Source organism: Eurypyga helias, unplaced genomic scaffold (genome assembly GCF_000690775.1).
Source record: "Eurypyga helias isolate BGI_N326 unplaced genomic scaffold, ASM69077v1 scaffold47850, whole genome shotgun sequence".
Lineage (NCBI taxonomy): Eukaryota > Metazoa > Chordata > Aves > Eurypygiformes > Eurypygidae > Eurypyga > Eurypyga helias.
Window position 1 is genome coordinate 1 of NW_010224683.1, and position 14,072 is coordinate 14,072.

General features: G+C 43.7%; 1 protein-coding gene across 1 annotated transcript; it reads right to left on the reverse strand.

Annotated features, from left to right (window-relative positions):
• Nucleotides 1-4,951: 4,951 nt before the first annotated feature.
• On the reverse strand, nucleotides 4,952-13,867 carry LOC104505866 (transcription factor COE2-like; the record flags this gene model as incomplete). The annotated part of the gene is made up of 6 exons (XM_010146612.1): nucleotides 4,952-5,024; nucleotides 11,306-11,379; nucleotides 11,755-11,810; nucleotides 12,093-12,156; nucleotides 13,216-13,372; nucleotides 13,642-13,867. Coding segments are annotated over 6 exons (650 nt in total), but the record flags the coding sequence as incomplete, so codon positions are not given.
• Between the last annotated feature and the right edge of the window lie 205 nt (nucleotides 13,868-14,072).

Below are 14,072 nucleotides of genomic sequence, written 5' to 3' on the forward strand. Positions count from 1 at the left end.
CGCCAGCCCAGCGCCTGCGCTCGCGGTGTGCGGTGCTGTCCCAGCTGATTCGCCCTCGAGTAGCAAAAAAGTCTGTCCCAGCCCAGTTACACTGCACTGTTTCATTGAATTAAGATGTTTCACCTGAATTACATAGGACTTTTTATCTCTTATTAGAAGGGCGGGGGCGGGGGGGTGGCAAACTATTCAACCATTCCAGTCACCCAGTTCTTCCCAGTACCCCAGAGGCTTCAGTCAGACCCCAGCTTCAGTAAACCAGAGAAAGCACTAGGAGTAACAAGCACACAAAACAACCTGCTCTAAAGAGCTTACATCTTCAAGAAACACAAAGAATTTAAGTAAAAAAAAAAAAAAATATTATCCACTTGATGGATAGGGAATTTATAACCAAAACGGTACAACTCGCCTAAAATGAGAGAAAAAACCTGCAGCAAAAGGAGGATTAAATTCATGTGCAGTATCCACAACCTCCTAGTCATAAGACCAAGTCTCATTTTATTTGCATAGCTGAGGTGGGAAGGGTAGCAAACTAATTAATTACAGTACAGGCGTGACAAAATGCAGCTTTCATTTGGGAAGCAGCATCTTCAAAAGAACAAACTTCCACCCTTCTATCCGAAAGCCACCCCAACCTATCCACTTCATATCCACGTCGATGATTTCAACAGCGAAGGAAGCGTTAGTCTGCAAAATTCACACTCCGATTCCCAGGAACTACAAGGAACGTTAGGAGCCACCACTTCAGCCATGAGAAAAAGAAACTAAATCGCTTCTGAGGTCTCCTAAATCTACCAATTCCACAGGTACTAATGTCAAACACCAAGCCAGAAGACAGGATAAACAGGAATTAAGATCCCTGGGAATCCACCAGTGCTATGATCCACCACGGGAACACACTGGAAGCAATTTAGTTCTGGTACATTCTGATCCATTAGGCAGTGTCAAAGCTTGCTCTAACATTTTGAGGAGTGACTGTGGCTTGCGTTGACTCAAAACCCTGGGGTGCATATTTTGCAAACGCTTCTGGACCAAACACCTAACACGCAGCCTTCCCATACGCATTCAAGTCCTGTGCCCCAGCAAGGTACGACTCTTCCTGCTTCCTACCGCCTCCAAGAGCGGTGCTGCAGGATTCGGGCTGCATCGCTGGTGCTAAAGCAGAGGAGTGTTCTGAAGTCAGATGCCGATCCCACTCACACTGCAGTTCGGACTGGGAACACTGCAGGAACCTAACTACTCCAGTGTACCCTACCGATCGCGGTCGGTGGGAGAGGGTACGCAGCGGATTTCGGTGAAGCAGCCCCCTTTCATATTGGAAAGTGCTGGTTTCCAAGAGCGAACGGAAAAATAGCTGCAAGGTCCTTAGGATCTAAATCTAGTCCCCAGAGCAAAGGTCACAGCAGAAATGATTTATTCAGCATAAGAACTTTTGGAATTCATTCAAGGAGAAGAAAAAAAAAAACCACCAGCAACAACACAGGCTGATATTTTTTTCCCACTGAACTATTTCTTTCTTTTTAAAGAGGGATACAAGTCACCATGATTTGCCAAACACCAGTGAATTCTGCCTGCCTACAGCAATAAACAAGTAAACCGACACAGTAGTCTAAGCATCAGTCTCTGGAAGTATAAAAAGCAAGTAAGCTGGGAGAGGAACAAAAAAGGGGGAAACACTGTACTGCTGATGGGGTTATGTTCCTTTGTGGCAACTTAGAACGGAGCCTCCGAACGCAGCTACGTTTGGTGCGTGTTTAGCTCAGTGCAACACTGGACACAGGTTACAACCTCAAGCGACCTGAACGCTTCGTGAGTCAGTGAGGTTGGTAGGACGTGCCTATGGCGTGCTCAGGGCACAAGCACAGCACAGACAGGGTACCAGATACAGCCACTTGGCCGGTTCAAAACAGAGAAACGATGGAGTTGCTGTAGCACAGACACCAATGTCTATCTCTACCCAGTAGCAACGTCCCTCCTTCCTTCTTCACTGCCCTTAGAGGCACCCAAAATGGTTATTTTAACCTGTGCCCACTCATTACAGCAGTGTGCCTCCGAGTACCATACAGAGCTTGCATCCTCTCGGGCTCCAAACCCCTTTACCCTGCAGCTCCTTTGCTGTCGAGGGAGCCCACTCGCCACGCGTGGGCTGCTTGTACAGTAGAGCAGGTGAGAGGCTCGGAATGTGGTGCCCTCCCAAATCTGCTGTATTTGAGTAGGCCACTGCCTTTGTGGGAGCTGCAAATCAAGCGCAGAACTTACCAGACCTGAGCTACACAGCTTAACCTAAAACTGAGATCCACCTCTGCTCTCACACCTGATGATAATCACCTACTATAGCGTTGAAGACGTTGGGCTTTTTTACACCGTACAATGATATCTTGTTTTAGCCGTGTAGACCCCCCCCACAGCTGGGATTACAATGCAGATGGACCTCCTGAGCACCAGCCGCACTCTTCTCATACACTCCTTATTTTTAAAGAATTTTTTTTTTTTTTTAAAGCAAACCTGTAGTTCATTTTAAACTGAGAAAAAAACCACCACGAAGCCAACACTGAACTGAGTCTCTTAACTGTATTTATTGGCCTGAACGATAGCAGAGGGTTGCAAGCTGCAGTTCAGAAATTATATTCCACCTGCTACCAAGTTCTTAAGCATAGCTGTTTTCTCTGGAAGAAAAAGTAGCTCCCTAAGTAAACAGAAACACTGGTGCCCAGATTCCCAAGCTAGTTCAGAACACACAGCTAGTTCGGAACTCCAGCAGTTCCCTGCTTGTCTGAAAGACAAAGACCGGCCCCACTGAACGTAGCTCGGGAGAGTGGCCTGTTCCGTTAAGCTCCTGGGAAGTTGTACTCACTGCTGTGGAAATGCTGGAGGATGACAGACCGGACAATGAACTTCCCTGTGCACAGACACGTGCAGCGCAACGCTGTTACTGTATTTGCGTTAGGTGTGTTGATTTAGATGTAGCACACAGGATTACCCCTCACTCCACAAACCTTGTTTAACTGGATAAAGGGGTGGAGCAGAGAAACTGCGCAGAAGAGGGAGTCGTTTGACAGACGCTGCACTACTGATAAGCAGTAGAACAAGGAAAAAATTAGCTTCGAGTTTAGCTTCTATTCACCACACTGGACTAAACCACGCCACCTCCACGCAGCAGGGCGATTTCTAATCATTTCTTTCCTCTGTGACTGCCTTTGAAACAAAGTGAAAACACCTTTATCAGGCTGTGCCCCTTATTTCTCTCATCCACCTTGTTATTACCCCTACTGAACTCCAGATTTCACTTGCAATTTTGACACACACACACAGGGAGATGAAAGGGAAGAGCCGTGATGCACATTTTACACATAGTCTTTAAAAAGAATAACCCTGTTCTGGCTAAGATTCACTTCCATTGCATTTTACATCAACAGATCTCAAATCCCCGCAGAAAGCATCAGAATCTTCAGTTTGCATGAGAATGGACAGCTTGCTCAAGCTGACAAACTCAGTTAGTGGCAGGAGCTGCCCCCTTCATGGTCGTAAGTCACAGGCTAACACACTGCCTTAAATCACACAGCTTTGCCAGCAGGAAGGCAAGCGTCAGAAAATTTGGACTTCAGATTGGAAAGTTCCCAACTGCAGACTCATACCCAACATCAACGCAGCCAAAAATAAGCTAGAAATCTCACAGAAAAGGTCAAGATGGCATATCTAGGACTTCTGCTTCTAGACAAGAAACTGCCCCCACACCCACACAAACAACCCGGTTTGCTGGAATTTCCAACTTTGTCCCCAGCCGCAACTTCTAAGTACAAAATTAAAAGGGAAAACCATGGGGTAAAGGGAGCAGAAGAGGCCCATCACATCATCAAAGTTCCAAAATTATTTAGATTGACTCTGGGACTGAAAAAAAATGAGGAAAATAATTGTAGATCTTTATTCAAGCCAGCTTGACCATTCTGAACACCAGAACAAATTCACAAGAAACGCGATGACAAATAATTCTTCCTAGAATGTAGATAGAACAGGCCAGGCACATTCAGACATACAACCTGCATCCCCAATCAATCCACTTCAGCATCAGCCCTCCCCTGGCCCCTTCTACCAGCTGCTTAAGGGAAAAGAAGCTCTGTAAACAGTTACCGTGGAATAACAAGAAGCAAGGGAGGTTCCTCCTGGCTTTTCCTTATTTACTGTTCCTCTTCTGGAGATCTTTGTTGTGTACTTTTTTCTGAAACAGCTCTGTCTATTCTTTTTTCCTTTCTGAGCCTTGCTGAACTCCAGATCTCAAAGCACACTTGGAGTGGGTGAGTTCCACTGGCTAACGCTCTAAGTCTCCACAAACGCACACAATTTTTTCTGTGCCAGCTCGTGATTTAACAAGCCGCTGCTCTCCCTGCTCATGCCGTTTACGGAGAAACGGACAAGCAGAACCTGGATCTGGGACCACGTAACATACAAGCTGCTGTTCTACATAAAGCTGCTCACAGTCCCCAAACCACCCATTTTAACCCTGCCTGATATAACTTACTAGGCAGGTAAGGGCACTTCTGCCTCTATTGCCTCCTTCCTCCCCAAAACTACAGAACTTCTACAAAACTACTGTTATTTTCCTAAAGAATATTATTGATGCTGCCAGGTTGCACAAAGCTTCCTCTGCTCAGTAACCCATTGGATCATATTCCTGGTGAATGGAATATATTCCCGATACAGACATGGAATATTAGGTCACAATGAAGAAGATACACATAGAACTTAAATTAAGAAATAAACATCAGCAAATTTGTCAAGGTAAGCCCAGGTGGCCTAGAGCTAACCATCGCTTAGGCTAGCATTTTGTAAAGAGTCACGAAGCACATACATCCCTGAACGGCAGACGCTGGCAGATCACCACCAGGAAAGACCCTCAGCCACCTCAAAGCGCACACAACAATTTGGGGTTGCTTTAGTGTGAAAAAGAGGCTCTTTCCTACCTGTCAATGATCACAGGGTCAGACGGAGTCTCATTTCTGTTGCCGCAACTCTTCTTCTCACAGCACCGACTAGAGAGAGAAAGAAAAGCAAAATTAAAGAATTACTGGGACAGTCGATAGCAAAGCACCCAACTAAAAGTCTTGTCTGCAACCCTTGAGGACTCAATATACACCTAAGAGAGCGACTGAGAAAATTCTGGCTATGTTTTTCAGAAGGGAGAAGAACTAAGGGAATTGAGTGCCCAAATCCTGTTTGATTCCAGCTGGACTTTGGCACTTGACTCCCCCATCGCCTCTTCTGAAAGTCCCAGCCAAAAATGAACAAGCAACATGGTCACACTTTGGATTAAGGTGCTATTTATAAAGGCTTAATAAATGATTAACAGATGTCATAATGACATTATAGGCATGAGTATCATGGTTAAAAGTCCATCATAAAAAGGTGTTAGAGCTGACTATAAGCCACCTACTGATTTGATACATTCTAAGAACTGATTTGATGATTATTAACTATCTAGTGACCCCTAAGTTTCATACACTCACAGAAAACTTCAACACTGTAGAAGCACCAACGAAAAACAGAAACTGAACATACTCAGATCCCACTAAGGACCTGAAGAGAGAGCTTTTCAGGTTGGCATTTCCCCAGTAAACCCCTTTGCAGTCGTTTCAGTGGTGATAAGCCCTTCAGATGAAGCATGCATCGATACACATTTTATACCTTGTGGCCACCAACATGACTGTATAGAAATAAGAACGCTCTGACGAACTCACTACATGAAACAAATAGATTTATCTGACATGGGAAGGAAATGCAAGATAATGCTGTCGCCCTCAGGAGCTCGCAGGAAGGTTCTGCCTGCAGAATGATGCCCGTGTCACGTCCACATCTGTGCCCGTGTGTGTGCACACGTATGCAAAGACGACTGTGTGTGTATGTACAGCTGTGTAGATACACACACACATATGTCAGAAGATGGTACAGAACAATACAGCCTACACTCAGGAACTATTTGATGTTCTTCACTCGCAGCGAATTAAACTTTCTTCAGGAAAGCACAGAACCACTCCATTTCCTTTTCCCATTTTTAATAATAAGTGATAAACAAACAGAAATTGAGACATGTCATTGTTCAGTTTCCAGGAGCACAGGTGATGCTCCTTGCATGTACACCAGCTTGAGTGCCAAAGGTTTAACAGACTTTAAAAACGGTCCTTGCTCCGAAATCCTCAATTTCAAAAATTTGTAGCAACACGGACGTCTGTTAGAAGACTTAAGCTGCTTGATGAGCAGTTTGTTCAAACCAAAGCGAACGGGAGAGGGAGGACGGAGGCGTCCCAGACTTGACGCAGACTCTGTCCGAAGTCCCGTATGCCTCAGCAGCCACCAGAGCAGATTCTGCCTCCAAGTTCCGCAGGGCCTTTCCAAACCGCACTTTTCACATTCTGCTCAGGTGGTTCAGATTCACGCAGACGGAATCAAGAAACTGTTAGCTGTTTTGTACAGTGCTATAATAGGTGCTGAATAGATTTGCAAAACTCTCAAGTCAGTCTGAATCCCACAGTTTTCCAATTCCAAGCAGAGGAATTAAAAAAAAAAACCCACCTCAACCTAACAAACAAACAACTTGAATCCACTGCAGGCAGTACAAAATAGGAAAGAGTAGCTTTTTTCCCTGCCTAATATTAAATTATAAATACCTAAAATAAGCACTTAGACAAAAAACCTCTTTCAGAGATGAAAAATTTCAGATGCATGCATTTTCTCCTTAATTTGCGGTGCAAGTTGAAATTACCCAGCAAGATGAGCTACGACTAGCAGATCTATTTGAATAGCAGCTCTAACTGTTTCAACATTTTTACATTCCCTTTGCCTCAAACCTGCACTTATTCATCGATGCTAGTCCTTTTAAAATAAAAGGATACACTAAATATTTAAAAATCCCTGGGGCACACCCTCTAGCTGCTGTAAATTGTCATAGCTCCATCGACTTCAGTGAAGCTATGGTAATTCACACCAGCCAAGCATCTCCCCACTCCCTCCTTCTCCCAACTTTAAGTGCATCTTTTATGCATTTCACTGCCTAATGATTGTTTATAAAGAATTGCATATTTTTCCACTCAAAGCCAAGATTTGAGATATTTTCTACAGAAAAAAATAAACCACCCCCAAAAAAGCAGAAACCCCTCACTCAGAAGAGTATAAATCTGGCGTGTACTTCTGGCACGTCCAGTAGAACACCACGTTGGAAATGACACTGGAATAAATGCCTTCCTGGCTTACACCCACCGAAACAACAAAAGGAACGCAATTTTAAACACAGCTTTGTAGTGTTTTCGTGATGGTTTTTATGCTACAGCTAGCTGAAACAGCAGTCACCCCCTCTTTGCAATAATACCCAGTGAAACACCCTTTAGTCGTGCAACTTACGCAGATGGTCACAACAATGGTTTCTGATGGCGCTACACTGCAGTGGCGCCCAGGCAGAATACGCTAGCAGTACCTGCACCTCATCTCGTCAGCTCGCACACCCTTCCCACAGAGGCTGCCGGTTCTTGGCACAGCGTTTTCCACCGAGTTCCGGGACACTGGAGTGCAACATGGCTGGGTTCCGCAATCAGCGCTTTGTGGCTCGTTTCAGTTTGCAGTGCTTAAAACTTGTCCTTCTAAAACTGTGGCTTACAGCTAAAGTTCTCTAAATATTTTAAATATCTACATTCTCACCACACTCGGGTAACAGATTTTTGTTAAAGCAGTAGATTATTTTTTTCCCCATTGACCATAATACTGTTTGAGCCCAAACATACATGAAAAGATTTCTTGATTAGGGAAAACAGTCACCCACTTCCAGCGAACCACACGTCAATCAGAGTGCTTTTAGAGACTGAGGATGTTTCAGCCCAGCATTTTAGCACAAGTACCTCTCAAATCTTTAAATCCCTGTTTCCAAGTATTTCACTGCGGTATCCAAGCACTAACATTTCCACTGGGTTTGTTTTACGAGGGCCGTATGTAACAGGATTGACTTGCTCCAATTTTACTCAATGGCAAAAATCACAAACTCTGGTGGTCCAGGATCAAGCCTGCAATATTCTCTTAAAGCAAATTATTGGCGTGACTTCACCAATATTTACATTTCTGCTATGATATTGTGCTAAGAACATACCTGTAGAGATGCTCATTTGCTTAAAGCAAGAATATCAAGGGCTAAGACTTCTATTTTCTACACCTTTTCTTATTATACTATACACTCTAACTGGATCTGTGTGGGAAAACCAATGGTTCACATTATGAACACTCCTGAAAAAGACTAAAAACAAACACAGAAACCAAAAAGAAGCTAGCACAGACACCACCAGATCTACAAACTGAACACTCCAGAATGCTCATGTCAAAAGCAAGCTCCATCCTTTCCCTCCTCACACTTGACTAAAATGGTTTTAAAATTCAGCCCTCAACTTCCCTCCCCTCACACCCCACAGAAAAAAATAAAAAAAAAAAATCTGTCTCTAATTTCAAACTCAAATAAGCTCACAGCATGGTGGCCTTTGTTTTGTTTTCTTCTCCCCAACTCCTCCCTGCAATTGCATAACAAAAGTGTCTAAATTCACACCATCTGGCCGATAAAGACACAGGCCCCAGTGGCCGCCTGGCCCAGCTGATTAGAGCTCCTGTCTAGCCTGAGCCTTGTGGCGAAAGTCACAGCTGTGGGGCTCGCCTGCGCTCAATACAGCTCTGTTATTAGCCAGCTGTAGGCCCTGAGACTACTTCTGTTCACATTATAATACCTTTTAACCCTCTGAGCATTGAGGGCATGGGGGGTTGCTGGCAGCAGCATAACAACTAGTTTCCTCTTGGTCGATAATTGGAAAAAAGGAAGAGGAGACAAAAAGTTACTCCAGGAGAGGAGACTGTTTACCTTGATTTCCAACCGTCGGGGGAAAGAGCGTGTGTTTAAGAGAGACCCACCTAATAGGAACAGCTCCCATTAGGCCGTAACAATCCAAAGGAGAAATTTCAGATCTGCAAATAAATAAATAGAGCCTCTCACTGAAGCACTAATTATCGAGAGTTGAGAGTTGAACTTTCAATTGGTGTGACAGATTGTTGTAGCCGTATCAATATTTAGACAACTTTCCTGCTAAGCGTGCATCTGTCACCGTCTGAGCGGGAGCTGCGGTTTCGGGTGTGCTTGTCTCTGTACAGCGCGAGTATCTGCGGGTGTGATTACACACAAAACAATACCCAAAAATGCCTACCTTCGGCTAGCGAGGACTGGAAGAAGAGGAGCAGAAAGACAGGCAGACCCTTCTTTTTAAAAACACCAAGCATCAATTTGGACAGCAGAGTGGGTACAGTGCATTAAATTTTCATATACTGTTACTAATGCAAACTAAACTAGGGGCTTTAAAAATTGATGCTGCCACTTAAGCAGCACACAGTGAGGCAGATTTGATTATTGTACTTAAAAGAAATAAAATAAAATGTCAAGTTTAACTAGCGTTGGATCCATTCCCTCGGCATTATTCAAAGTGATACGTGTAATGCCTCTTCAGAATACGCAGAATCCTGCTCGGAGGTACTTTAGGAAAACACGACATTTAAAATCAAATGTCTTGATTAGGTTGCAGAGCGCTTTTGATTTTGTTCACTAATCTCTGTTTTACATGGAAAGGATGTCCCGGAGTTGTAATTCTTCCTTGGCTAATCTATCAAGCAGGAGAGCACAGCATAATCGGAATAATGGTTTACATTCGTAGAACACCCCCTGCACGCAGCACGGAACGCATTACAAGCATCAGTGGAGCGCAGGTACGTAAGAGCTGAACAAAGTGTTCGATGCCATAAAGGCATGAACAGGAAGCAGGGGAAAAAGCCAAATCAATTTGATTTTAAAGAAGTACCTTTGCACGGGAACGTGCTGGTGTTTGCCGAAATGTTTTAACTTCCAAACCAGAACTGCACTCCATGCAGGAAGAGCATTATTTTGTGACCACAAACCAGGACCCAACTGCACGGCAATTCAGAGGCTTTTCTTCCCTAACACTCACCTCCTCGAGCGAAGGCTTGCGGGTGGCACATGCGTACATATTCAAACACGGACACGAGTTCTCCATGTGCCAGAAAGCAGCATATACGCCTTGGCTCCCTGCTCCTACATCCGCAGGTCACGCATCTCTCATGCGTGACACACGCCGTGTTTGTGCCCACATACGTGAATGTCGCTCAAAAGCAACAGTGCTCATTTTCTTAATTAACAAGAGCAAAGCACAACAAACACTTGATTCTTACTATATTTAAAAAGTAATGGAAAATCTGACATAGTTGTTATGTGCTGAAACTTCCCCTGACAAGACGTCAGTCCAAATAAGCTGCTTTCTAGTATATAAACTTAAAAGGCTACTTTAAAAAAAATTAAATTAAAAAATGAAGTAGCAAACTGTAACATTAAAAGAAGAGGCATTCAGTCCAACAGCTTAACCCCCTCCCACTAACACAATAAATGACAAACTGTCTTTAATAAAGGTCAAGATTGGTTATGCCTTTCATTTTATGAAAGAACGTTCTGTGTACAATTTAACACATTTTAATATAAGAACATGGATCATTTGCATTGTCATATGTCTTGAAAAAAATTTAATTACATGAGAACAGGAAAAGTAATAAGTTACCATGGAAGCACGATGTACATACATAAAGTACATGTAACTTCAGACTTATACAAATGTTATTAAAAACATCCTCACCTCATCTTACCCTCTAATTTATTACTTTACATGCTAAAAATAGTGTCTTCTTTAATTAAAAGGTGGAAGCCCCCTAACTATTGCTTATGTGTTCCAGAAAAGAATGATTTGTGGTTTGGTCTGAGAGGTTTCTTTTTAGGTTGGGGAAGAACTAAGCAAAAATAAAGAACATAAATGATGATAATTTAATTCAGAAAATTAACATATTTCAGCACAGAAAATTACACGAGGAATGCCTTTTAGTTTCCAGGTACAAATCTGTAAGTTAAACTGTACATTCTCAAAAGGTGAACAGGAATTTTGTAAGAATCAAGCATGTGAAAGGTCTCAATTTAAACAACACACAAAGGCCTAGTTTAAACTGAAACTGCGCAGCTCAAACCGTGGAGCTGGAGTTGCTAAACCTCTTGCAGTAAAACAAAACAAAACAAGCCAAATACCTGTACTGAACCCAAATCAAGTATTATCCACGTGTAAAAAAAGTTTTCCTACACAGAGAACCTCTGACTCAGCAACGACACAAACAAACAAAATCAAGCCTACAACTTCCTGGGAAAGGCCATTCCAGCACGAATGGAAATGCCATTAAAAAAGTCACTTACCTGCACATGACTTCATGGGTCAGCAACACTCTGCACATTTCGGGATTCTTGTTCTGTCCTTCATAGGTTATGGGCTACAAAAATGAAGAGAAAGAGTAAGCCAGTAGCGTCAGGGGGTCACTTATTTGTCATTCTATTCTTATTCTGGGGTGAAGGTTTTTTACCTTTGCTCACCATCGCCTGCAAATAAACACCTTCCCCCAAAGCCTTTTTGAGCAGAGAAAGCACCTTATACATAAATATCGATAAAAAGTGGATAAAAACCTACAGTCCATAGCGGGGGAAAAAAAAAGGTACTGAGGATTACTTTTCAATTGCCCTCAAAAATAAGGTCTGCAGTACAAATGAACAAGGGATAGCCAGAGAAGCAGCAGCATGCAGGGCAATGTAAAGAAAAAAGGAGGGGTAAGGTGGGACAGGGTAGCACGGTACATATTAGCTGTGCTCACCTGCTTAGTGACTGAATCGATGAGTCTGACGTACAGATCCTGTTCAGTCCTGACACCTAGAGCAAGAGAGGAGAGTCATAAATAACGCTGTTACACGCGGCCTTCCCTAACATCACAACAAAAACATTAAATCTAGTGCCTTACTAAACATCCCCAGAAAGCCCATTTAGCTCTGTCTCCTCTAGCGTATTGCCCAAGCCCATCCATTCCAGGGAAATTTCAGAACCCATCCCTACACTGAAGGAGCAACATGCAAGGGAGTTCCTGTGTATTTTAGAAATCCTAGTGACAGCACCTCCAAACCTCGCCTCACTTCCCAGCCTGCAGAGGGGACTCACCGTTGCTGTAAAGGAGCTGGAGTTTGTAATGTGTGCCATTGTTCGTCTTTTCATTGCCTTGCTCCTGAAAGAGAGAATTAAAAAAATCTTCCAGAGCTTACGCTTGGCACATTTAAAATGCAGAAGCTGATAATCATGATGGAAGTGACAACAAAGTTCATTAAAATTCCGAGAGGTGAATCCGCTGATTGGGATATATTAACCTTCCGAATGACCCGGGACAAACTACAAAGTGCTGCTGACATCTTTTCCTGTAGGAGTTCAAGAACTTCTTTTCCTCCCTTCGTTGCTATTATGCTCTCAACTTTTTCAGGGCACCGAGAGAAACTGGTACGTTTCAAGTCCATTCACACAAAGCAGACTGACAGTGGGAAGGCTCGGTGGGTTTCATTTCTAACCTGTTCATTACTTTGCATTAGCGTTATTTTGAGTCATTGTTATTTATTTCCCGGAGGTTGTGTTACAGGGATGTTTCTTGCATGTTTCTTACTGCAGTTTCCTAGAAGATAATTATTCATGAGCATGCTCCATAAACAAAGTCTTGTCTGTGACTAAGAAAATAATTGTAAAAACTGTGAGATGGTCAACACAAGGATTTAAAATCTAAAAGCAAATGCTTTTCAAGTCCTGACATCAACTTTGGAGTCTTACGAAATAGAAATAATCAACATATAATATGACACATCACCGTTCAGATTCCACTTATTAGGGTACTAATAAAAACTGCCAGATCTGGTAGGTACAAAAAAAAAAAAAACCACAAACACCAACCACGCACCACCACCAAACACACACATCCCCAAAAAAGAAAAAAAATAACACAAAAAAGAAAAACCACACCATGAAAACCAAAACGCAGTTGTCCCCCATGACATTTTTTATTCTTTTTTAGCAGGCGTATGAAATTCCCGTTGTATTCCCGATACAGCAGAGGCTTGCAAGCCTTTTTAATTACAGCAGCACACAGCAGACAACAGCTCTACCAAAGCACCTGAACCCTTGACCAAGAGCTGATTGTATTTTGTCAGGGACAACAGGTATTAAAAGTTGGCCGCTCAATGGGGGAGAAGAAAAGATCAAATTTGGAGAGGAAAAGGGAAGGAAGAAAGATAACAAGCCTTACTTTATCATTTTCTACAAAGTCCACAAAAGCTGTCCTCTCTATTTCCACGGGCTGCCCCTGTCTGTCGTAGAGAGCCAGAACAAAGTGAAAGAAATTGGATTTCCTCAAGTTGGAGGGTGGCTGTTTTTCAAAGTGAGCTCTGGACAAAGCTACTCCGCTGTGGAGGAAACACACGGGACAGGGTGTGGGGGGAGAGACAAAGACATTACCAGGTTGTGCAGCAGTAACAGCAAAACAACAGAAAAGGCAGCACAGTTCAGGGGAAAGCCGGGAGTCGCCCACCTTGAGCGAGTGGCACGCGAGGCTGGGAAGGGGCGCTGAGCCCGCCGCGGCCAGGCGGAGCGGCTCCGCTCCCAGCGCGACCACGAGGGGCCGGACCGGGTCGGGGAAAGGGGCGATGCCCAACTTCGAAACTGTCACTGTCACCCTCCTTTCGGCTTGGCCCCGGTGTCTTTATAGTTACGCTCTGAGGACAAGGGCGATTTGCAGACCCCGGTTATTGCTAAACGCAGCAAGCGTTTTAGTCCTCCTCTACCTATTTTCTTCTCGCCTGTCACCTCATTTTGGGAATGCAACGTGCAGGGTGGGAAGTAGACATAACGGATCAGAGCCTGGCAGTGCTGTCTGTACATCCCAGCATCGTTCACTTTGCCTTCAGGGGAAGACAAGCGAGTTTAAACCTTTCCTACAAGCGGACTCTCCGCTTGAGGACACCTACATTTTAAGTAAGAAACAACTAGTTTCAAGCAGCGCATCCCCTTTCCTCGGCAGCGAAGTTTGCCAGTGCAGTCTTTAGTCACTGACTTAATCTGCCGTTTCCGATTTAAATGGAAAGAATTAGGCTCAGGTTAATTAGC